This window comes from Melospiza georgiana, unplaced genomic scaffold (genome assembly GCF_028018845.1).
Source record: "Melospiza georgiana isolate bMelGeo1 unplaced genomic scaffold, bMelGeo1.pri scaffold_29, whole genome shotgun sequence".
Taxonomy (NCBI): domain Eukaryota; kingdom Metazoa; phylum Chordata; class Aves; order Passeriformes; family Passerellidae; genus Melospiza; species Melospiza georgiana.
Genome location: NW_026652215.1, coordinates 5,433,663 through 5,456,980, shown reverse-complemented (window position 1 = coordinate 5,456,980; position 23,318 = coordinate 5,433,663). Strand labels below are relative to the sequence as shown.

At 49.1% G+C, this 23,318-nt stretch overlaps 1 protein-coding gene across 1 annotated transcript in view; it reads left to right on the top strand.

Annotated features, from left to right (window-relative positions):
* Nucleotides 1-15,841, top strand: part of LOC131096399 (zinc finger protein 345-like) — a 356,657-nt gene extending 340,816 nt beyond the window's left edge. The window contains exons 8-9 of the mRNA XM_058044738.1: nucleotides 14,772-14,824; nucleotides 15,423-15,841. Coding sequence (XP_057900721.1) covers nucleotides 14,772-14,824; nucleotides 15,423-15,841 — 472 coding nt within the window. The remainder of the gene's footprint in view (nucleotides 1-14,771; nucleotides 14,825-15,422) is intronic.
* Nucleotides 15,842-23,318: the final 7,477 nt, after the last annotated feature.

The window sequence follows — 23,318 nt, the reverse complement described above, 5'->3', positions numbered from 1 at the left end:
TCCGGAGCAGCTGCAGTGGGAGGGACGGTGGTGCATGAGTCCCCCTTCCCCGGGGCTGTGAACGAGCTCCAAAGGCACCTCCAGCTTTGGCTGCTGCCGGGCCATGCAAGGGCAGGCCCCAGTGGAAGAGCTGCAGCCACGCAGCCCTGCCAATGGCTGAGCCCTGCTGAGCCCTGCACAGCAATTACCTTCTGAGCCTGTGCCCGTGCCCATGTCTGTGTTTGGCTTGGCCTTCCATCCTGCAGCAGGAGCTGCCAATTGGCCTCTGCTTCTTTGGGGAAACACCTCCTTCTGTCCTGCCTTTTGGCCCATCACTTGAGAAACAAAAAGTACACCTTTAAAGACGGAACTGTTCTCCTTTACATTGATGGCATTTTCAGGACGTCATGCTTATGCAAAAACGGTTGTAATCAACAAATCATCTGGTCTTTTTCAGCTGGGCCAGGGCCCAGCTGCCTTCAAAAACCTGCCACTGCTGAGCAGAAGTTGTGAGTGGATCGTGCAGGGCGTGGGCACACACGGCCATGGCTCTGTTCTGGCACCTGCTACGATGCCCCCCGGCCGAGCTATGGGCTCTCAGCTGGCAGCTGTCCCAGGGGAAAGGCCTTGACCTACCCTCACCATCTCCCAGAGGCTCAATCCTGAACGTGGGCTGGGAAGCCAGATCACCTTTAGAAACAGGCTCAGCTGCAAAGAAAGGCAGGACAGAACAGCTCCAATGGCACTGCTGAAGATTCTCCTTCAGGCCCGAGTGGCAGTGAGGGCACCTGGGTGATTGGTGCCCTCCAAGGCACTCCCTTGGCTCTGCCTTCCACTCAGGAGCAGGGCCAGGGGTACCTCCTGCCTGAAGTGGCCCCACACTGGGATGGAAGGAGCCCCATGCGGGGCAGTCAGGGCAGAATGGACTCCCTGGAGCTGCCAGCAGCTCCAAACCCAGCCCCAGGCAGGGCCAGGGCTGGGCAGTGGCAGCAGGAGCAGCTCGGGCTCCCTGGGGGTGGCAAAGGAGCTGAGAAAGGCTCAGCCCCGGGGCACATCCCTGGGCCCAGCCCCTTCCCTCTCTGCTCTTCTCTGTGGCTGCACAGAGCACACAGAAGGACACAGTGGCATTGCACACAGGAGGAGAATGGACAGCTAAATGCCCCTTCCTCCCACTGACAGTGATCCTGTGGGATCCCTCAGGGCTCCAGAAGGGAGCAGGGCAAGGTTTCCAGAACTGATCAACCTTCAGAGGAACTTAAGGGAACTGGCTCATGAGTAAGCTCTTGCCACACCGACACGGATTATTCTGTCAGGAAAGGTACATTCAAAACATGCCTACAACATCTGGCAAGGTCTTCAAAGCACCTTACACCAGCATTTCCAACTAATCCAAGTCATGATCCCAGTCGAGAGGGGAGCACAGATGCTACAGAACCATTTCCGTGGTGTGCTGGGATCCCCTTCTGCCTTGGGGAATTGGGCACTGCAGGGGGGTAGGGTAAGGCTGTGGGAGCCTGTGGCTCCTGGTCACTCTGCACGCTCTTTGCAGGTCCTGTGCAACATGCCTGGAGGGGCAGCTGGAGCAGCCCAGGGCCCTGGGGCTCTCTCCCTCCCACACAGGAAACCCTCTCTAAATGCTTGGGGAAATCTGCAGTGCCACAGCTGTCGCTCCCAACCTCCGTCCCTCCCTCCTGCTTGCCCACCTGCCCATGGAACAGCTCCCACAGCCCATGGGCACATAGCCAGGCCCTCTCAGGACACACTGGAGCCTTGATCTCCCCCTCTGCCCTTTCCCCACCACGGGCACCCTGTGCAGCCACTCCCAGGTTTCGGGACGTGTCTCCCACAGAGGGAGCCCAGCAGGACAGCTCAGTACCCGAGGGCCCTGAGCCTGCTCGGGACAATTCCTCTGGGCTGTGCCCATCTTGTCCGGGCTGTGCCCGCAGTGCCAAGCAGCGGAGAGGGCAGCTCAAGCCTCAGCAGGGCTCAGGCCCAGAGGCACAGCAATTACCTCCTGTGGCTTTGTCTGGCATCGCCTCCCTTCCTGCAGGAAATGCCACCTTCCATAGAGCCCCTCTGTCCATCCCTTGAGAAAGGAGGAGGCACAGCTGGATCAGATGGAATCATTGCACATCCAGGAAGTGGCCTCTTCAGGAGGCGATGCTTCTCCAAAACATGGATAAGGATCAGGAAAATCCTGATCCCCCCAGGCCTTTGGGGTTGGCTATGGCCCTCCCTCCTCCAAGCAGCCACACCTCAGGATGTGCCTGGGGACTGAGAAAATGCAGGGGATCCTTGGTGAGTTTGGGCTGTGTGGCAGCTGATGCCCAATGCCTTCCTGCAGAGGCTGGGGAGAAGCTGCATCCAGGCCAGGCTGGGACACAGCCCTGCAGGGCATGGAAGCAGCAGCGGGGCAGCGAGGCTGCCATGGATCCCTTCCCGCTGTTCCGGGCATGGTGTGTCCAGACATGCAGCCAGAGCCCTTGGCTGCTGAGTCCCAGGACAAGGCTGAGGGAAATGCACCCACCATTCCCTTTGAGCAGTTCTCTCACAATGTGCTTCAGGATGTTGTTTGGCCCATGGTGGGGAAAGGGCAGAGGGGGTGTGAGGCTGCCATGGATCCCTTCATGATGTTCCAGGCTCTGCTCTGACATGGGGGACCCTGGCTCACTCTAGGATCTCTCCCAGGTCTCCTCCCAGAGCTTCATCCCACAGCTCAGCCCCAAGGGCCAGACAGGTATAAGGAATTTCACAGCCTACCATTGGTGACCCATAGTCAGAATGCACAGGAAATCTCTCGCTGTGTTTCAAAATACCAGATGCTGTGTTGTTTCCATCCCACTGCAGGTTTTCCATTGCCCCAGGCTCAGCCCCTGGCAGCCTGCCTGGATGTTCTCCCCGTGCCGCTTCTGCAATCCCACTCGTCCAGGTCCTCCTGGTTCTGTGGGCAGCTCTTCGGGCCACTGAGGCCCTGTTCCTCCTTTGTTTGTGAGCATGTCCGAGTGAGAGATGATTCAGGGGCTCAGCACCAAGGCCTCCAGCAGCAGTGGTCAGTTCCTGAGCGCGCTCGGGGGCTACAGGCAGCTGCCCATGGCTCTGGCAGGGATGTGAAGGGGAGGCCGTGCAGGGGAGCAGCCCCCACGGCACCGCCCTGCCCATGGGGGCCTGCAGCCCGTGGGGATGGAGCAGCAGTTTCTGGGGTGACAGAGCCAGCAGCTGGGCAGTGCAGCACACACTGCACACATCTACTGCAGGGATATGTTAGCAATATTGTGTATACATACACTCCAAATTGACAAAAATCAGGCTAAGCGTAGTTTAATTTCAGAGGCATTAGGGAAGAATTATTACCACTGCTTTCCTGGCTGAGTTTTGGAACATTGTACTTTTTTTTTAATACTTTATAAAAACAATCTCTGAGTCTGGAAAGGAAGTTTTTCAATCACAAGGATTCTTGCTTCGCTCCAGGAAAAGTGTAATTCAGTGTACCAGGGAGATTTTCTCTTAACATATTGCTGAGTTCTCATGCTGCCACTCATTAGTAGAGATGAAATAATTTCTCACTGTTTATGTTTGATTTTTGTTTGGAAACAGTAGGGAAAAAATGTACCCACTTTCAAGATTTCATTCATGTGGATCAGTTATTATTTCAGCTGCCTAAGTTGAGGGAGGAATTCACAGAGGTTATCCCAGGCAGAATCTGGTGCTGATGCTTGTGCCATTGGAGTCTGGAGTGGGCTCTTTCCTAGCACAACTCACCACACTGAGCTGCTGGGCATATCTCATTTGTTTTCTGGTTTTTACTACTAAGAACAGCCAGCATCATTTAACAGTACCTAAAACAGATTTGTTGGTTCCTCTGAATCAACTGAAACTGTGAGTTTGAGTTTCTCCAGGTTTCAGCCTGGAGAAAAGGAGGCTCAGTGGGAGCCTCGTGGCTCTCCACGAGTCCCTGACAGGAGAGTGGAGCCAGGTGGGGCTCTGCTCCCATGGGAACAGGGACAGGACAAAAGGAAAAGGTCTCAACTTGCACCAGGAGAGGTTTAGATTGGAAATTAGGGAACATTTCTTCTTGGAAAAGGTTGTAAAGCATTGGAACAGGTTGCCCAGGGCACTGGTAGAATCACCATCCCTGGAAGAGCTCAAAAGACATGTTGATGCGGGACTTGGGATGTGGTTTAGTGGTGAACATAGTGATGGTGGTGCTTGATGGTTGGAATTGATTTTTGTGAAGGTCTTTCCCAACTTTAGGGATTCTCTGATTCCATGATTCTAAACAACCCAGTGATAACATAATCAAATCTCTCTTGGTGTAAATGACTTGGTTCACTCTCTGATGTTTTCTCCACATCCATGTACCAATGCATCTTCCAGCACATGGAAGGAACAAACCAGGTGTGAAGACTGGAGAAGGAAAAGGAGCCCACATCACTTCCTTGGGAAGAGAATATCCGGCAACTTCCAGAGGGGAGGAGAAATTGAAAAAAAAGGTTTGAAAAGCTGAAGTAGTGGCAGAGGTACCAGGGAGAAGAAATAAGAGGTGAGAGAAATGGTGGCTATGAACTGCAGGGCAGGCAGAGTGTCGACGGAAGGGAACCAGGACATCATTTTGATCATCACAGGCTCAATTTTATTGATCAGTATGGCGGGTTAAATACAGTTAATAATGAGCTTCATACATATTGCAAAAGTTGAGCTCAGGATTGGTCAGCTTACATATCAGCACCTACGCCTACTTCTACATTCCTATAGTTCTACTTTTGATACTTTCTACATATTCTTAGGATGTATTCAGGACTAATCTCAACTCCCTATCCTCATGTTGCAGCAAGGTCGCTGCTGACTCTTCCTTTTAGCTTGCTGACTGCTGACTTTTCTCCTTCAGTTTAACCAGTGGCATTATATCAGTGTGGCCTTTCTCAGCTAACCAATTATTAATAATGCTCTCCACAACTAGGTTCCACCAGGATTGGAATTCTATTTCAAAGTCAGTGGCACTGTCCCAAATTATTTTCCGAATTTCAGTGAGAAAAGTGCCTTCTTCACCTTCGCTTATAATTGAAGCAAAAATTGACTGCACCCACAATTGTGCCTGGATACAGCTGAGAGCCAAAGAAACATTGTTTTGTGTAGCACAAAGTGCATCAATTATCAATTTCTGATCATTTAATATGTTTGATAGAAGCCCCTGCTGTGTTCACAAAGCCAATAAGAACGACTGCAGTGGTTGCTGTAATTTGATCAAATCTCTAATTGTGACAGCCAATTCATTCAAATTCAGTTAATTTACATGTTATGTGTAATATCATCACCTGGTGTTACCATAAGGGGAAGGGAAAACATTATTTCTGTTGTCCATCACTAGTGTTATCATGATTTATCAGGTCTTCATGTCCCTCGGAGTTCTTCTGAAAAAGTAAACACAACAGACTCTGCCACGAATAGGCAGAAAAGGTTAGAACAATGGAATTGTCAGAGAGGTTTTGAACAGCAGTGGTACTTCCCCTACAGCAGCGGGGGGTCCACCAAAAACAGGTTGTCCAGGGTAATGTGCTGGGTTCTTGAAATCATCACCTGGTCTCTGTAGTGAAGGAATTATGCTTGGAGCTGTTGGGCAAAAAGCAGTGATTTTGGAACACTCATTTACCCCCCATCCATAGTGAGAGTTGTGAGAAATCCATTTAATCTTTTCACCTTCTGCCCAATCCTGCACACCTTTGACAGTAGAGTGAGAAATATTATCAGATTGAATTTCCTGTGGCTTTAGGAAAATTCCAAACCATCCCTGCATTGCTTTAACAGTATTATCTCCTGTATCTCTTTTAAAAGCATCAGCCTGGAGCAACCCAAATATAAACATAGCATAGGACTTGGTGTTATAACAAACAAGAAAGCAATTCTGTCCCTCACTTTGGAAAATGCTCCAAACAGTTAACAATTCCCCAGCCTGGGCATTGTCCTGTTCCTCTCTGTTAGCAGAAGCGGGGGAGAGAGGAGGGGTTGCTTTAGTCACAGAGGCAGGTTTATTTTGGCTGCTGCCCAAGCTCCCAGTTTCTTGGATTGCCCAGTTCTCCTCCACCTCCCTGGGAGCCAAGCCAACCACAAACACTCCCCCTTCCCAGGTAGTGTACCTTTTCTCAGCATCTTTGAAACCACAGGAATAAAAACCAACAGGCTTTTTCCAACCCTCAGGACCCTGCTGCCACATAGGAATGGAAAGCCGTGAGGAGGGCAATCCCCACTCCACCTGAAAGGGGTCTGTGGGATTGATAAGGTCCAGTGCTTGATGAGCTGTCACTTCAAGAATCAGTGATTGCAATGTTTCCTTCTGAGAAGTCCAATCCCATTTTATTCTTTTTCTCAGCAAGTCATAAAGGGGAACAAAAGGGTCATTCTGGTTACTAAGAAGTTTCTCTGGTCTTTCTATAGGAGACATAGCTACTATGGTTTTCTGGAGGAGAATTGCTGTAGGTTTAAGTGTTTCTGGAAGCCCTGGAGTTAAAGAGGTCATAATTTCAGGCTTTATAGGTGATAGGATTGGAGATTCAAAACCAGGAATTAATTTCTTTTCATGGATTGTTTGCAGGCAGCCGGCTTTGTGAATGTTTTCCCAGAGTTGGTCGGGGGTACCGACCAAAGGGTCTCTCCTTTCCAAGGGGTTGAGCCCTCCTGCCCAATGAGCTGTGTGCTGAGTTGGGGACCATGGGATGCGTCTGTCTGCTGTTGTTAGGAACACCCCATGTCCCCAGCACCCACCGGCTCCTTGTTCTGACAAAAGAATCTGATCTCCCACAGTGAGAGACACTTGACAAATGTGTTCTGTTTCAGATTTTTGAGGGGGAAGCCCGTACTGCTTTGCAAGTTTTGTTAATTCAGTAGCAGTGTACAGGATTTCTTTAGTGGTTTTGTGCGGGTTAAGATCTTCATTATTAATATAGTTGCATTCTGTTTTAATTAGAGGTTTTATGTTGTTACAGCAGTGTTTCCTGCAATTTATCATCAGGGTTAATTCTGTTTGAGAACAATTTTGACTAGTGTGAGGAGTTTCTTTCTCCTCTGTTTCTTTTGAGGAATCAGAGTTCTGTGAATTTTTAACATGTTCCTCTCTCAGGGCAGCCCGTAACAAGTTATTTACATTTCTTTCTTCATCCAATTGTTTTTGCAAAACTTCAACTAAGTTTTGGAGGGAGTCTATGATAGCATTTTCCTCACTTTTTCGCTTAAAGCGAGTTTCTATGGCTGCTGTGAGACAGGCACCCAAGACTGAGCAGAGGATGGTTTTATTTGTGCCCAGTTTAAATTTTGTTTCATGTTGCAAAGAAAATATTCTATCAATAACATTTTCTAAGTTAAACCAATTGCAGTTTGCCCATTCTTCTCCCCCCGGAGAAGGTGTAGCATTGTATTTAGCAAGCAGAGCAAAAATTCAGCTTTACCTTTTGCACTGAAGTTTTTAGTCATTTTGTGAGGGGACCAAAGCTACACCAGGGAGTTAACTTAAGTTACACAAATCACACAGCCTTTCCACTGTCCCCTTGCTTCCCTGGGTAGTTGAAGAGACAGAATCAGTCTGGGAGGCTCTGTGAGGTTGCTTCAAATTTGTCTCTTCCTTCCCAGACAGTACAGATACGCACTCACATGAACACACACACACACAAATGTTTTCTTTGTGAGGGGACCTGAACCTAGAACAGGGAAAAAACCACTCAGCCTTTGCTGGGCCGCCCCTCACTCCCCTGTGTAGGTGAAGGGACAATATCTGTCTAAAAGGCACAGCTTAATTTCTTCAGGTCTGTCCCTTCCTTTTTAGACAGTCCAGGTACACAAAATACAGCAGTAAAAAACAGTAACAGGTTCAAATTCAGCTCAAAAACAACAGTAACAGGTTCAGATTCAATTCAAATACAACAACAACAGTATAAATATCAGTATCAATATCAGTAACAGCATCAATATCAGGATTAGGAGAAGTATCAGTGTCAGTGTCCCTGCCGGTAAAATCAGTAACAGAAGTGACAGTAACAATTTTCCCTGCTTTTGCACCGAAAAATCTTTTGTGCCAATTCCGGAGCCTGTGTGCTCAATCGAGCGTGAGATTTGGCTTTGGCATGTGTAGTCTGCGAGAGGTTACAAACTACAAAAAACCTGCAAAATCTCACTGGCTGCTGGAATCCTTGTCCGTGACGCCAATTATGTGAAGGTCCGCCTGAAATAAACGGGTGACGAATGATTTTTGGGTGCAAAAATAACCAACAAGAGGCACAGGGGTTTTGCAGTAACAAATCAACAAGGTGCAATTTTATTGATTATAACCACAGCTAAATATGCGTTTGGTTAAGGGATCTGGGGAAGAGAAGGGTAAGACAAGGAAAAAAGGGAGGAAAGAAGGTCAGGGAATGGGGTATAGCTACCAAAACGTGATGTCTTTGGGGTCCCGCCGCCGAAACTCGCTGGTACATGTCTTGGGGAGTACTCAAAGGACAGTCGGGCCAAACCCCAATATATATACACTGTTCTTGGTTGGGGGAAGGTGACTGAAATTAGGTTTCCATGGAGGGGAGAAGTCCATTGTTTTCATGGCCGAATGCTCACAGGTACGTTAAGTTTTCCCCCTCCCTGAGTTGGGAGGGAGAACAGTCCCAGTCTCTGGAAGGAGGTTGCTGGGGGGGTGCCATGGGGGTGTCAATAGGGTGCCAGAGGGGTTCTTGGTTCCTTGATGAGGGGATTCGCATCTCAGTTGGTCCGTCACGGTGGTTGAAGACAGGCAAGAGGGGTCTTCTCATGGAGCGGGGGGGAGCCACCCCAGAGCTCAGTCCAGCCAGATCAGGAGTTTGGAAGTCCAGTTCAATTGTCCAGAAAATGGCAGCATGCCCCCTTCGAGTACAGCATGGCATGTTCTGCAATCACTTGTAAACACAGTAGATAAGCAGGAGACTTTCTTTCCCAACTGGTTCAGCAGTTTTAACCCTTCGGTAGTCTTTTCTCATGACAATTGTGAGGCAAAAAATGAAGGATTTTCGGATGGACTTCTACAGAGAGCAAGGGACCATTGTCACACTGTGGGGCCCTGTGAGAGCAAGGGACCATTGTGACACTCTGGGACCTCATGGAACCATGGAGACCACGGTGACATTGCTGGGCCCCATGGAACCAAGGGGACAGTACTGACACTCTGTGACTCCATGGAATGTAGGGATCATTGTGCCACTGAGGGGCCCCATCAAACCAAGGGTCTATTGTGACACCAAAGTGCCTCATGGAACGTGGAGACCATTATGGCACTTTGGGGTGTCATGGAAACAAGGGGCCATTGTGACACTGTGAGACCCCATGGAACCAAATGTCCACTGTGACATTGCAAGGCCTCATGCAACCATGGAACCATGGAAAGATCATTAAGTCACTTCACAGCCTCATGGAACCAGGGAGCCATTATGACACTGAGGGGACTCTTGGAATCCTGGAGACCATTGTGACACTACGAGGCCTCATGGAATAAGCAAAGCATTGTGACACTGTGGGGCACCACAGAACCAAGGAGACTATTGTGACACTGTGGGGTACCATGAAACAAGAGGCCTTTGTAACACTGCAGGGCTGCAGGGAACCAAGGGGCCATTGTGACATTGTCAGGCCTTCTGTCATCAGTGTTCCTGGGTCCCTGTGGTTCCATGAGGCCCCATGATGTCTCAAGGATCACTGGATACCACAAGGCCCTGAGGTATCCCAAAGGATCCTTGTTTCTAACTGGTCTCACTGAGTCAAAAGGGCCTCTGGATTCCATGAGAACCCACAGTGTCACAATGTCCCTTTGGTTCCATTTCGTCCTGTAGTGTCACGAGGATTCCTGGGAACCAGGAGGCCCTGAGGTATCACAATGGATGGCTCCATGAAGCCCCAGAGTTTCACAGTCTCCTCTTGGTTCCATGGAGGCCCATGGTCCCAAAGGAGTCTCTGGATTCTACAAGACCCTGGAGTGTCACACGGCCGCTATAGTCCCATGAGGGTTTGCAGTGTGACAATGTCCCCAGGAGACACTGCAGTGTGACAATGTCCCCAGGAGGCCCTGCAGTGTCACAGAGGAGCAGCACTGGAGTGGGCAAAGCACCAGGGGAGGTTTGGCAGTGTTCCCGTGTCTGTGACACAACAGTGGTGGCAACATCAACGTTCCCCTCTCTATGATACCACAGCGGTTCAAGACCGAGCATTGCCCTGTCTGTGACACCACAGGGGTGGCAGCCACAGTGTTCCCCACTCTGTGACACCACGGCTCTGGCAGGACCATGTCTCCCTCTATGTGACACCACAGAAGTGACAATTCCAACGGTCCCCTCTCTGTCCCACCACAAGGGACAATTCCTATGTTCTCCTCTCTGTGACACCATAGCTGTGGTAGCTCTAAAATTCCACTCTCTGTGACACCACAGCAGTGGCTGCCCTAAATTCCTTCTCTGTGACACCACAATAGTGAGAGCCACAATATTCTCCTCTCTGTGACACCACAGTGGTTGCAGCCCCTGTGTTCCTGTCTCTGTGACAACACAGCTGTGCCACCCCTCTTGCCCCTCTCTGTGACACCACAGAGGTGGCACCCCCAGCGTTCCCCTCTGTATGACACCAACACAGTGACAGATCAAATATTCCCCTCTCTATGAGAAAACAGTGCTGGCTGCACCAATGTTCCAATCTCTCTGACACCACATCGGTGGCACACCCAACATTGCCCTGTCTATGAAAACACAGTAGTAGCAGCCCCAACGTTCCCCTCTCTGTGACACCACAGCAGTTGAAGCCACAACTTCCTCCTCTTTGTGACACTGCAGCTGTGGAAGCCCCACGTCCCTCTCTCTCTGACACCACAGCAGTGGCTGCCCCAACTTTCCCCTGTCTGTGATACCTCAGTGGTGTCAGCCCCAAAGTTCTCCCAGTGACACCACCACTGTGGCAGTCCCAATGTCCCCTTCTCTCTGGCACCGCAGCAGTGGAAGCCCCAAAGTTCCCCTCTCTATGACACTGCAGGGATGGCTGTCCAAAGTTCTACTCTCTATGGCAGCGCCACACTGGCAGTTCCAACATTCCCCTCTCTGTGACTCCTCAACATTTGCAGCCCCAGTGTTTCCCTGTCAGTGACACCCCAGTGGTGGCAACCTCAAAGTTCCCCTGTTTGTGACATGACAGCAGTGGCAATACCAATGTCCCCCTGTCTATGACAGCAAAGCAATTGCAACCCCAGTGTTTCCCTAACAGTGACACCACAGAGGTGGCACCCACAGCATTCTCCTCTCTATGACAGCACCACAGTGGCAGCCCCAACATTCCCCTCTCTATGACACTGCAGGGGTGGCAGCCCCAAATGCTCCCCTGTCTGTGACACCACAGCGGTGATTCCCCCAACATTCCCCTCTCTGTGATACCACTGAGTTGGCAGTCCCAACATTGACTTCTGTATGACACCACAGCGGTGGCAGCCCCAAGATTACCCTCTCTATGTAAAACAGGGATATGACAAAACAGGGGTAGCAGCCCCAAGGTTCCCCTGTCTTTGAGCCCACACGGATGGCAACCCAAACACTCCCCTCTCTATGATACCACAGCAGTGGGAGCCCCAGCATCCCCTGCCTGTGACACCACAGCTTTGACAGCCCCAACATTGCCCTGTCTGTGATATCACAGTGGTGGGAGCTCCAGCATCCCCTGTCTGTGACACCTCAGCTTTGGCAGCCCCAACATTCTCCTCTCTATGACTCCACAGCAGAGGCAGCACCAATATTCTCCTCTCAATGACAAGACAGCACTGGAAGCCCCAGCGTTCCCATGTGTATGATACCACTGTGGTGTCAGCCATAAAGATCCCCTCACTATGGCACCACAGCAGTGGCAGCCCCAGTGTTCCCCTCTCTAAGAAACCACAGCTGTGCCAGTCCCATTTTCCCAATCTCTGTGACACCACAGTGGTGCTGCCCGAATGTTCCCCACTCTGTGACTCTGCAGCTGTGGCAGCAGCACTAGAACAGAAGCAGCATCTGTGGAACACCAGGGGTGCAGGGGAGGAGCAGAGAAGGAGCAGTGGAACAGTGGGAGATGAGCAGTGTTGGAGCAGCAGTGGAGCAGCCATGAAAGAGCAGAGGAACCGTGCTGAAACAGCACAGCACAGCTTCTGAGCAGCAGTGGAGTGAGCATAGAAAAGGAAGAACAGTGGTGGCACAGGAACTCCAGCCATGGAACAGTGGTGGCACAGGAACTGCAGCCATGGAACAGTGGTGGCACAGGAGCTACAGCCATGGAACAGTGGTGGCACAGGAGCTACAGCCATGGAATAGTGGTGGCACAGGAACTCCAGCCATGGAACAGTGGTGGCACAGCCCCACAGCTGTGGAGCGGCGCCTGAGATGCTGAAGCTGCGGGACACAGAGCGGCTCCCAGCGCTGTGTCCTGCAGGAGCCGGCCCCGCACACACCAGAGCGATGCCCCTCAGGCTGAGCCAGAGCTGGGGGCACAGGCAGGAATTGATGCCAGGCTGTGGAAGGCGTGGATCGAGTGCATTTAATGGTAACATGGGGATTTGATCCTGCTCATTGCAGCTGCTTTTGTGCTGTCGTGGCTGTTCCTGATCATCTGAAGTCATGAACTCAGGAGAAACTTGGGACAAAAGGAATCAAAGTGCCTTCTGTCCTGCTGTCTTGGTTTGGAAAGACAGGAGCCTGCTAAGGAAGGCAGGAGCCTCCCCTGAAATGGAGAATGTAAAATCCCCACCACCACCAAATTGCTAGAAAATTTAAATTAAGGGGAGCTCTCAGGCAAAAAATATGGGAAGAGGAAATAACAGTTCTTTCATAGAGAAGAAAATAAAAGGATAAAATAAACAACACAGTAAACTAAAACAGCACTTAGAGAGTCAGAACACAACCTGACACCCTGTTGGTCAGGGTGTTGGTAGCAATCCAATTGGAAATGTGGCTGCAGTCCTCCTGGAGTGTCAGGTTCTGTTGGAGCAGGGGGTCCTATAGAAAAGGGTGTAGATTTTTTCTGAGGATCCAGTGGAAGAAGAGGCAGCCGCTGTTCCTCTGGGAAATCCAGTGGAGAAGTTGTGCTGCTATTCCAGAATCTCCAGATTCTAGCTGGCTAGAATGCTTGGCTCTTCCCTTTCGGCAGAGCATCTCCCAATGGGATGCTGTAGTTCTTATCAGTCATGCAGTGACATTCAATAGCCTGTTAACAGCAGATGTCCCCCCAGGAGGGAGGAGTGGTTGTGGAAGAGATAAGGAAAACTGCCATACAGATGGCAAATAGAATGCATCTTGCCTTGCAATCCAGGACACCTGCAGAGAAAGACATCTTGGTAGAATTTGAATGATTTCTGATTTGGGAAATCATTAAAAAAAAAAGTGGGTCAGTTATTGGCCTGTGGTTTGTTCTCATCCAGAAAGATGTTCCAAAGTACTGCAATTTGGCATTAAAAACCAGGAACGTGCCTCTTCATCTGGATATTGCACATGGACTACAGAGCTATTTGTCATCATTATGATAGGAAAACAATTGGAGATCTTTTCCCAATTTAACTCTTTCTTCCTGTCTCTGGGATTAGGCCTCCAACACCCGCTGTTGGAGTCTTCTTTCCATAATCTGCTCCTTTGGAGTTGGGATGTGACAAATCAGTGGGAGGAGGGAGAGACCATTAAAACTGCAAATTCTGTTTTTATAGTCTCTGGATTTCCAGTGCTTAGAAATTGTCATGTTTTCAACTGTCTGAACAAATCCCACATTGCTTACTTTTTCTGTGGCAGGAAACCTTCCTTTGGCCCCATTTAGGAACTGACCCTGGGAAACACCTCATTGCAGATGCTTTTTTGTTGGTTTTGCTAAGAGATGACAAGAAAATCAGCACACAGGGCAGGGATGAGAGAAAGGGAAGAAACAATTCCTTTCTTTATCTTCCTTGTGGGAACTCTCCTCTAGAGATTGTGCTCCAGCCAGAGACTTCCCAGGCCAAGGGCTGAGGGGATCAATTCAGCTGAGGCAGTTGAGGCATCTCCTCCCTGGTCTGTAGCCCTGGGGCTGGCAGGGGACACGGGTGCCTCCCTTGCACCCCCTGGAATGGGGGATTCCTCCTGCCTCTGCCAGGTGCTTCTGATCCTGGCATTAGCCCTGGCCTGGCTGCTCCTGCTCTGAGCTCCCTGCCATGATCATTGCTGGTGCTGGAGGGCAGGAGGGAGAGATTCAGTGCAAACCTGGGAGGCGCCAGTGGGCTCAGAGATGTGTGGAGGTGACAGTGACAGAGTGACATAGGGAGGTGCAGATGGACACAGGGACAAGACAACACCCCTGGGAAAACTTCTTGGAAATTTGGGGGACTTTGAGTGTAAAATACACACGAACACAGAGACACAGACACAGAGTGCTGCTAAGCATTTCCCAGCTATCTTAAGTTGGACATGGGGCGTGTATTCTATTCCTATCTGATGGGGCAGTTACCTTCTGTTAATTGGGCAGTTTTCTTTATCTCTTCCAAAACCCATCCTCCCTCCCAGGAGATATCTTCTGTTAATGGGCCATTGAGTGCCACTGCATGACTGATAAAATTCCATCATCCCATTGTGAGAAGCTCTGCCCAGAGGGAGGAGCCTAGCGTTCCTACCTGGATATAATCAGAGGGCTGGAAGACCAGAGTCAGCCTTTTCCACAGGATTCCCATAGGAAGACCAGGCCAAACACCACCACCACTGGATCTTCAGAGGAAAACACCACCCTCCTACAGGATCCCTGCTTCAACAGAGCCACACCTGTCACTGCAGGCGGACTGTAGCCACCGTTTATTGGGACTGCCACCGCCACTGTGACCCACAAGGTGTCAGGTGTATTCTGAATCTGTCGGTGCTTTTTCTCTGTAGTATTGCATTTATATTTTAATTTTCTGGCTATATAACTGTTATTCCTAGTCCCATATCTGTTGCCTTAGAGCCCCATAATTTCAAAATTATGACAGTTTGGAAGGAGGTTGTTTAATTTTTTGCATTTCAAGGGAGGCTCTTGCCTTCCTTAGCAGACACCTGTCTATTTAAACTGAGACAATGCCCCCGGACACCCAGGCAGGTGAGGAGGAAGTCAGTGCCCCTTTCCCCCTCTCTCCTGCTCCACCTCCCGGCCCAGCATGGCCCCCGGCTGCAGGACAATGCCGCTGCCAATGCCATCCTGCCGGGAAAGCACTGGGGACATCTCCTTCTCCTTCCCTGTGGCACAGAGACAAATCCCATCCTGTCCTTGTCCTTCCTCCTGCAGGCAAGAAGCAGAGGATGGAGACCAGGGAGGACAAATCCCCACATCAGAACCTCATGGAAGAGGCCACTTTGAGCGGCTCTACTGCGCAGGAATCCAATGGAGAGGAAAAGTCCCAGAGGTCTGACAGGACGAGGGGCACCAAACCCAGCCTGGGTTGCTCTGAGGAGGAAAGACCCACCCTGGGCCAGAAGGTGGACAGAGCTTCAGCCAGGGCTCGGAGCTGGTGGCCCAGGAGCAGCTTCATGATGGGGAGAAGCCCTACAAGTGCTTGGAGTGTGGGAAGGGCTTCAGGTGCAGCTCTGAGCTCATCACCTACCAACACATCCACACCGGGGAACGGCCCTACGAGTACCTCGAGTGTCCAAAAATGTTTCACACCACTTCCACTCTCGTCAGGCACCAGCGGATTCACACAGAGGAGAGGCCCTTCCGCTGCCCTGAGTGCGGGAAGGGCTTTAGAGAAAACATCAGCCTTGTTACCCACTGGTGCATCCAAACCAGGGAGAGGCCCTACGAGTGTCCCAAGTGCGGGAAGAGCTTCACCCAGAGCTCTCATTTGACCAAACACCAACAGAGGCACCGGTAAGGGAAGCCCTGCAAATGCCCCCACTGCAGGAAAAGCTTCTTGCACTGCTCCAGCTTCATCCCCCATTGGAAGATCCCCTTTGGGAAGAGCCCTGGTGATCCATGTTCCCTGTCATCAATGCTGGGAAGACAGCTGTCCCTTTTCCTGTCCCTGCCAATGACATGATACGGGTCCAAGAACATGAGGGTCTGGCCATGGTTGTGTCATTATATTCACTCCCACATCAGGTTATTGCTAGGGGCAGGAAAGGGACTGTCTCTCTCCCTCCCCTGAGGAGAAGGGCATCCTTTCCAGGCAGGAGTGAATATGTGGCTGGAAAGAGACAGTCAGTGGTGTTGTAGTTTTCCCTGTAAATAGTTTTTCTGATCCTTTCTGTTACCAGTGTTGTTGCTGTTCCAGTATGTTCCTTATATGGTTACTGTTCCCAATAAATTGTTCTTATTCCATGCTGGGATCTTTGCCTTTTGTGCTTTCCATGGGAGGCGGGAGGGCAGCAAGGGCAGCGTGGTTTTAGCAGGAGCAGAAAATTGGGGAATCCCATTCCTGAACCCCGGCCCATGGAAATCGAGCATCCCAGCCGGTCCCAGCCCTGGTGGCCATGGCAACAGCCTTGGGAGCGGGTCCCTGGCTGGGGCTGTGGGAAATTCTTCCCTCTGGTGCCCAGGGACAGGAGTGGAGGGAACGGCTGCAGCTGAGTCGGGGCAGGCTCAGGTTGGATGTCAGGAAAAGGTTTTTGCCCAGAGGCTGCTGGGGCCCTGCCCAGGCTCCCCAGGGAAGGGTCCCAGCTCCAGGGCTCTCTGAGCTGCAGCAGCGTTTGGACAGTGCTGCCAGGCCCAGGCTGGCATTGTTGGGGTGTCCTGTGCAGGGCCAGCAGTTGGACTGGAGGATCCTGATGGGTCCCTCCCAGCTCAGCCAATTCTGTGGTTCTGGGATCCCATGAGCCTGGGGATGGGGCTGCCAATGGTTGCCATGGCAACGGGCTCTGGCTGCAGGCCTGAGCTGGTGTCCATGGCAACCACCCCAGCATGGGGTCTCCATGGAGCTGCCAAGGGACTGAGCATAGCAACAGGGGGCTGGTGATGGTTGCCATAGAAACTGACCATAGCAACACGGGGCTGGGGAGGGTTGCCATAGAAACTGTCCAGAGCAACAGGGGGCTGGGGAGGGTTGCCGTGGAAACTGTCCCGAGCAATGGATTCTGGTGATGGGTGCCTGCTAAGAACTGAGTTGCCACAGGCACTCAGAGCGGTTCCATGGGAGGTGCCCTGATTTTTTAAGATTTTCTAAGATATTGACATTCTTGTAGTGAACTTTCTCACACACTTGCTGTAAATAACTCATTGTTTTGCATTCCTTTATGGAGGAGGAGAAAGTTGATGGATTCTTAGTTTGTCCAGTGTCATTGGAGAGGTGGCACTGTCACCCTCCAATCCACTGTCACTCTTGGGAAACTATAAATGTTGGAGTCAGAAAATAAACTTCATTTTTTTTTCACCATGAGAACAGCGGTGTGCACTTGTGTTCTTTTGTGTCCTATAGCAACACATGGGGACATTCCAAGAGTCTCCAGCCTGTTTCAGAGCTGGAATGTCACACACAGAGACAGGGGCTCCATGGAGACCTCCCAGGGCTTTCTGGGGATGGTAAAGAGCCCTGTGGTCAGAGGCAGTCACAGCCATTCCATGGTGACATCCCAGGGGACCTTGTGCTGCAAAGGCACCGATCTGTCACAGGCACTCACGGGGGCTCCACGGTGACATCCCAGGAGTCCCGAGGCTGCCAAAGAGCTGGGATGTCCCAGAACACTCACAGGGGTTCCTGTCATGGGCCGAGTGGGAGATTCACGCAAAAGCTTTGTTTGTTCCTTGGAGAAACTCCTGCTGATTCATGGGGTGGAGAAATGGCACACAGCAGCCACCATAGAACTCATAAAACCCTCCAGAACCCCATGACTTTGATGCCGAATTTTGCCCCAAACAGGAAGAGTGACTGCCTAATCAGACTCAGCTTAAGTCAATTAAGCAGGAGGTATTTTTATTAGCGACGCGTTGGAGAAATCACAAAATGGATTTCTGAGTTCACATAGCAAAAGCAAGCCTTATATACATTTTTGGGTATAGGATTACATCAGATCAGATACATAATCATGCATATTCATATGGGGCGTGGTGTAGGCGGAGCGTGGGCGGAGCGTAGGTGGAGACATCTCTTTTGGGGAATTTTCAGGTGGTCGTTCCTGTTGCCTTCATCATAGACGGGGTCTTTCCGATGAGTCTTCCTCTTTAAACTTTTGAACTCCTTTCCTAATCTGGTCAATTCCCGGTGTACTTGGCTTAGATCCCGTGGCTTGGCAAAACCCTTAGGGTCGTTTCGACATTGCTGGCTCTAAACCTGCTTAGCCCATTAGTTTCTCCTATACTTATCTCTTCCCCTGTCATGATGCTCTACCTCTTATCTAATTTATTGCTCTGTTTTCCTAGTGCTGTGCTTTCTCCGTGTGTTCTAGTGCTAGGCCCTGCTTTACATGCCTCACATTCCATGTTTTAACCCATTACTTCTGGAAGGCTATCTGCTTTAGGGCTTCATTTCCCCCCTTTTCTTGTAACTTACGAATTCTTTCGTCAAGTTCTGGTCTCACAGGACGCTGATAGGCTCGTACCATTGCCCAAATCATTTGGGTCCTTTTCATTATGCTCCTTAGTCTCCACCACAAACAAATGTTTGTAAGAGTTAGTAATAACAAAGCTACAATTACTACTAGCATTGGGTGCACCAGGTAATGGAAGACCTGTGTAGCTGTTGGGGAATATCCTGTAAAGATGTCCCACCAGTGATGCTGGCCTACTTGTTCTACTTCGGTCAGGACATTCTTTATTCTTTCTGAATTGTGTTCTATCTGCCATACCATTCGTTTAGTTGTTTGATTCACCTTTTGCACCAATTTCTTTACTTCAGGGTGTGCAAGCATTGCTTTGAGAATCTTGACGTCCATCCCTATTTGTAATTTCGGTATCTCTTGGTATAGGTTGAAATTTGCGTTAATTAGCTGTTGGGTAGTTATTGGGACAGTGTAATGAAAATCACAACCTACGATCTTGGTAAAGTTGCATACACAAAAGTTAGTATTGTTAGTCTCTTCTTGGCAATTATCTATAGTGACGTTGTCACAAGCTGTCCTTACGCAAGCACACCCATTTCCTATATAGTAAACTTGTGATTGTGTTCTATCATGCGGAAGCATTTCTAAGGTACATACACTATTTTCAGCATCTAAGCATAAATCTTCGGCTTCTACCACAGCATTTTCGCAAACATAGCCTAATTGTCTTCTAGGGATACATGCTTCTGTGCTAACCGATTGCCACCTATTTTTGGTGTAATCATAACTGGCCCAGACGTTATGGTCTATTGGCCTGACAATGACATCTTGGTGTATTGTCCCTAGAGTGAGGATGGGAAAGATAGCTCTTTCCTCAGCCGCACTAATGGTGAGGACATAAGCTTCAATGTGTTCTTGTTGAGGCTCATAAGTGAAGTTCACTAATTGCCACCAAGCCTGATGGTCCCTCTCAAATTGTGTAGTATGATTGTCCTTTAATATTGTTTCCCTTATTTCTTGAGGTAATATACCTGACGTTCCTTCTCTCATTATTCCTGCCGCTACTGATTGTACCCATTGTTGCATCTGAGAGCATTGGATAGCGAGTGCAATGTCTCTGCTAAGTTCCCCTGTGTAGTCAGTGAGTTTTACAAAATCCTCTGCAGTATGGTTTGCTACCATGGTTAGTAATTTCACCACTAGCGATTGTGTTTCAGCTAATGTAAGCATGGATGAACTGAGGGGCATCTTAAGCTTTCCTAAGCTCGACGTGACGGTACTTAATTTGTTTACTAATACCTCTTGATCTATTGTGTTTACTATGCCAAATCCGGTGCCAATCCACCCACTTAGATCTCTTTTTGTTCTTCTGTGATGAGACCTTGTCGCTAGCCATGCATTCTATCCCTTAAGGCTTTGCTGTATAAATGGTCGGCAATCCTTTTGCAAATAAGTAATATCGGTGTGAATGTTCATTTGCACCTTCTTCAGGGAATAAGTGGGGTCTAACAATAATTTTAGTTCGTTAGATTTTCTTATCACCTGAGGCCCTATAAAGGTTAGGTTATGTACTGCTTTACATTCCACTGGTAGGGTGGTTTCTTGGGGCAAGTCTAGATCTGGATACAATGGGATCACGTCTCCTGGTAATTCTATCATATATTCGACAGCACGCCCGGGGAAGCTAAAACCCTGTCCCAGTGTTTTCAACTCCCTTTCACATGTGAATGTCATTGACTGATCCAATCTAAATGCCATCTCACACTGTGCTTTTCCTTCCTCAGGACCACTAGATGCTACAATTTCTCCCGGAGAATGGAGAAGGGGGTGAGGGTTATAGGTTATGTTTTGAGGGTGTAGCTCCCCAAGTGAATCTTCTCTATAAATCACCGAGTTTCGGGGTTGTGATCCAGGTGGATCTTCCCTGAAGTCGCTCCACTGACATGAAATTGGGCCCTTTTGCTGAGTCCAGGCAATAGGCTTGCCCATTTTCACTAGACTAAAGGTAATTAGGTTATGTTCAGAGGCTGGCATCGAGGGTTGAATTGTTAATACCAGCCGCCTTGTTTTTCCTTCTCTTCCTTCTGCTGGGTCAAGCTCTCGGCACCCAATTTGGATTTGGTCTCCCTTGTATGCTATCATGGAGGGCTGATCCCATACTTCACTTGCATATGGCTGATTATTACGTAAGGCATAAACCTCGAAATAGGGTCCGCTCATTCCCAATTCCGGGTGGATACACTGATGTGCATGAGACCATGGGTCTATTGGGGAAGAGTCTTGGGGAAGAGCTATACTTATCGAGAGTCCAATGATCAGAGTTGTAAAGGTTTGAGGTGGAGTCGGGGTCATGATGTCTGGCTGTCAATTTTGTTTCTTTTGGCGCTCTCGTTGCTTGATGTCAATTTGTTTTACCCGTAAAATAACTCTTTCTAGTTCAGTGTCTAAACCTCTTTGTTTTTTTAAAAGGTCCAATTTGGTCACTTGTTAGTGGATGTCGTGGGACAGAAGAATAGCAACGGGTCGATAAAACCTTAGAACGACTAAGTTTCAAACAATATTGTAACCAGCGGTGTACTTTCCAATGGCACCACTCTAATACAATTTGTTCGGGAGCTTCAAACAATTCCCTAGCCTCTAAAATGGGTCTGTTGGCGAATTTTTCTAAGGCCAAATAGTGGTCGTTTTCCCTTACTTCTTTGCAGCTACACTCATAGCATTGGAGGTCCTGTAAACAACTTTGTACGTTCCAAAATTTTCTATCACAACCTCCACAAAGAAATCCAATTAGTCTCACACAATTTCTTTCCCCACACCCAAAACACGGCTGATCGTGAATAGGGTCCTGTGGGTCAGGTCCTTGTTGACTGTATGTTCCAACCCACTCTGTCCACTCTATTGGCGTGCTACGCAATGCAGCTCTAGCTTCGGCATTAAATTCTGCTATGAGAGATAAAGGTTTTGGCAAAGTCAATGTTAGTTTATGTTGGATTCTCACGTGATCCTGCGGAGACAGCTGACTCAGAAGTCTGTACATCTAGGGCAGGTTTAAGCTCCTCTTGTTTGTTTTCCGGAGCTTTCTTGACCCGTGAATAGTGGATCCACGTAGGTCGTTCCTTGATCCGAACCGCGGTGAAGGTAGTCAGCAGCACTTGGAAAGGTCCCTCCCACTTTTCTTGTAGGGGTTTTCCTAAAAGATTCTTAACATACACCCAATCACCGGGGTTAAACGGATGCAATTTACAATCAGGTTGCTTAGGTTGGTGCTCGATCATCACAGTAGCATTCTTATCAAACTGTTTCCCCACCGCAATTACATAATCGTAAATGTATTGATTACCGATCTGGTCTATGACATCCCCATTTACAACTTGCATAGCATAAGGTCTACCATAGAGAATTTCAAAAGGACTTAACTTTTCCTTCGATCTTGGCTTGACTCTCAGTCTCAGCAGAGCAATAGGCAAAGCTTGATACTACTGCAAATTAGTCTCTTGGCATATTTTAGCAATTTGCTGTTTGATAAGATGATTCATCTTTTCCACTTGCCCACTGGCCTGTGGACGGTAGGGCGTGTGCAATTGCCATTTGATTTGTAATGCTTTGCTTATTGCTCTCACTACTTTTGCACAGAAATGTGTACCTCTATCCGAAGAAATGCTCTTCGGTACCCCAAACCGTGGAATAATTTCATTCAACAGTACTCTAGTTACCTCTCTTTCTTTATTTCTCCTACAGGGGAATGCTTCAGGCCACCCAGAAAATGTGTCAGTTAATACCAACAAGTACCGAAACCCCCCTTTTCTTGGGAGTTCAGAAAAATCAATTTGCCATACCTCACCTGGGAATTTACCTCGGTTTATGGCTCCTTGGTGTACTTTGGTTCCTGTATTCGGGTTGTTCTTCAGACACCGTTCACACTGGGACATAACGTGTTTTATAGTAGTAAATAATTTTGGTCCTGCTATTCTGGTCTGCAAATATTGGTAAAGCGAATCTAGGCCCCAATGGGCCTTCTCATGTTCTGCCTTCACAAACTGCCACATCACGTTTCCTGGTATCACTAACTGTCCTGTTTCTAATTGACCCCAACCATTTTCTAGTATTTTGCCCTTATTCCTTTGAATCCACCTATGATCTGATTCTTGGTAATCTGGCTGGATATTGATATCCAGCTCCCCTGGTATTAGGGCCGCTATTTCCGCTTCCCTATTTCTTGCGGCCGCCAATTTAGCTTCTGTATCTGCCTTCCTGTTCCCTATTTCTGGAATAGTATTGCCTTTCAAATGCCCCTTGCAATGCATTATGGCCACCTGTGTTGGGAGTTGGACCGCCTCCAGCAGTCGCAGAACCTCTTCTGCATGTTTGACTGTTTTTCCTTGTGTAGTCAGCAGTCCTCTTTCTCTCCAGATGGCTCCATGAGCATGTACGACAGAAAAGGCATATTTAGAGTCTGTCTGTATATTAATTTGCATGTTCTCTGCTAATTCCAGGGCTCGGGTCAGAGCTATCAGCTCTGCCTTTTGAGCTGAAGTCCCTGCAGGCAGGGGGTTTGACTCAATTACCCTTTCTGTACTGGTGACTGCATAGCCAGCCATTCTTACCCCTTGCTTCATGAAGCTGCTGCCATCCGAAAACCAGTTGTCCGCGTCTTCGAACGGCTCTTCTTTGAGATCTGGGCGACTGGAGTAGACGGCTTCAATTGTTTCCAGGCAGTCATGTTCGATGGGTTCTGCTGGGGCTCTTCCTTCTAAGAATGAAGCTGGGTTCACAATATTAGTTACCTGAATGGTTACATCATCTGATTCAGCCAGGATGGCCTGGTACTTTAAGAATCTGGAAGGCGACAACCAATGGTTGCCTTTCTGTTCCAGCACA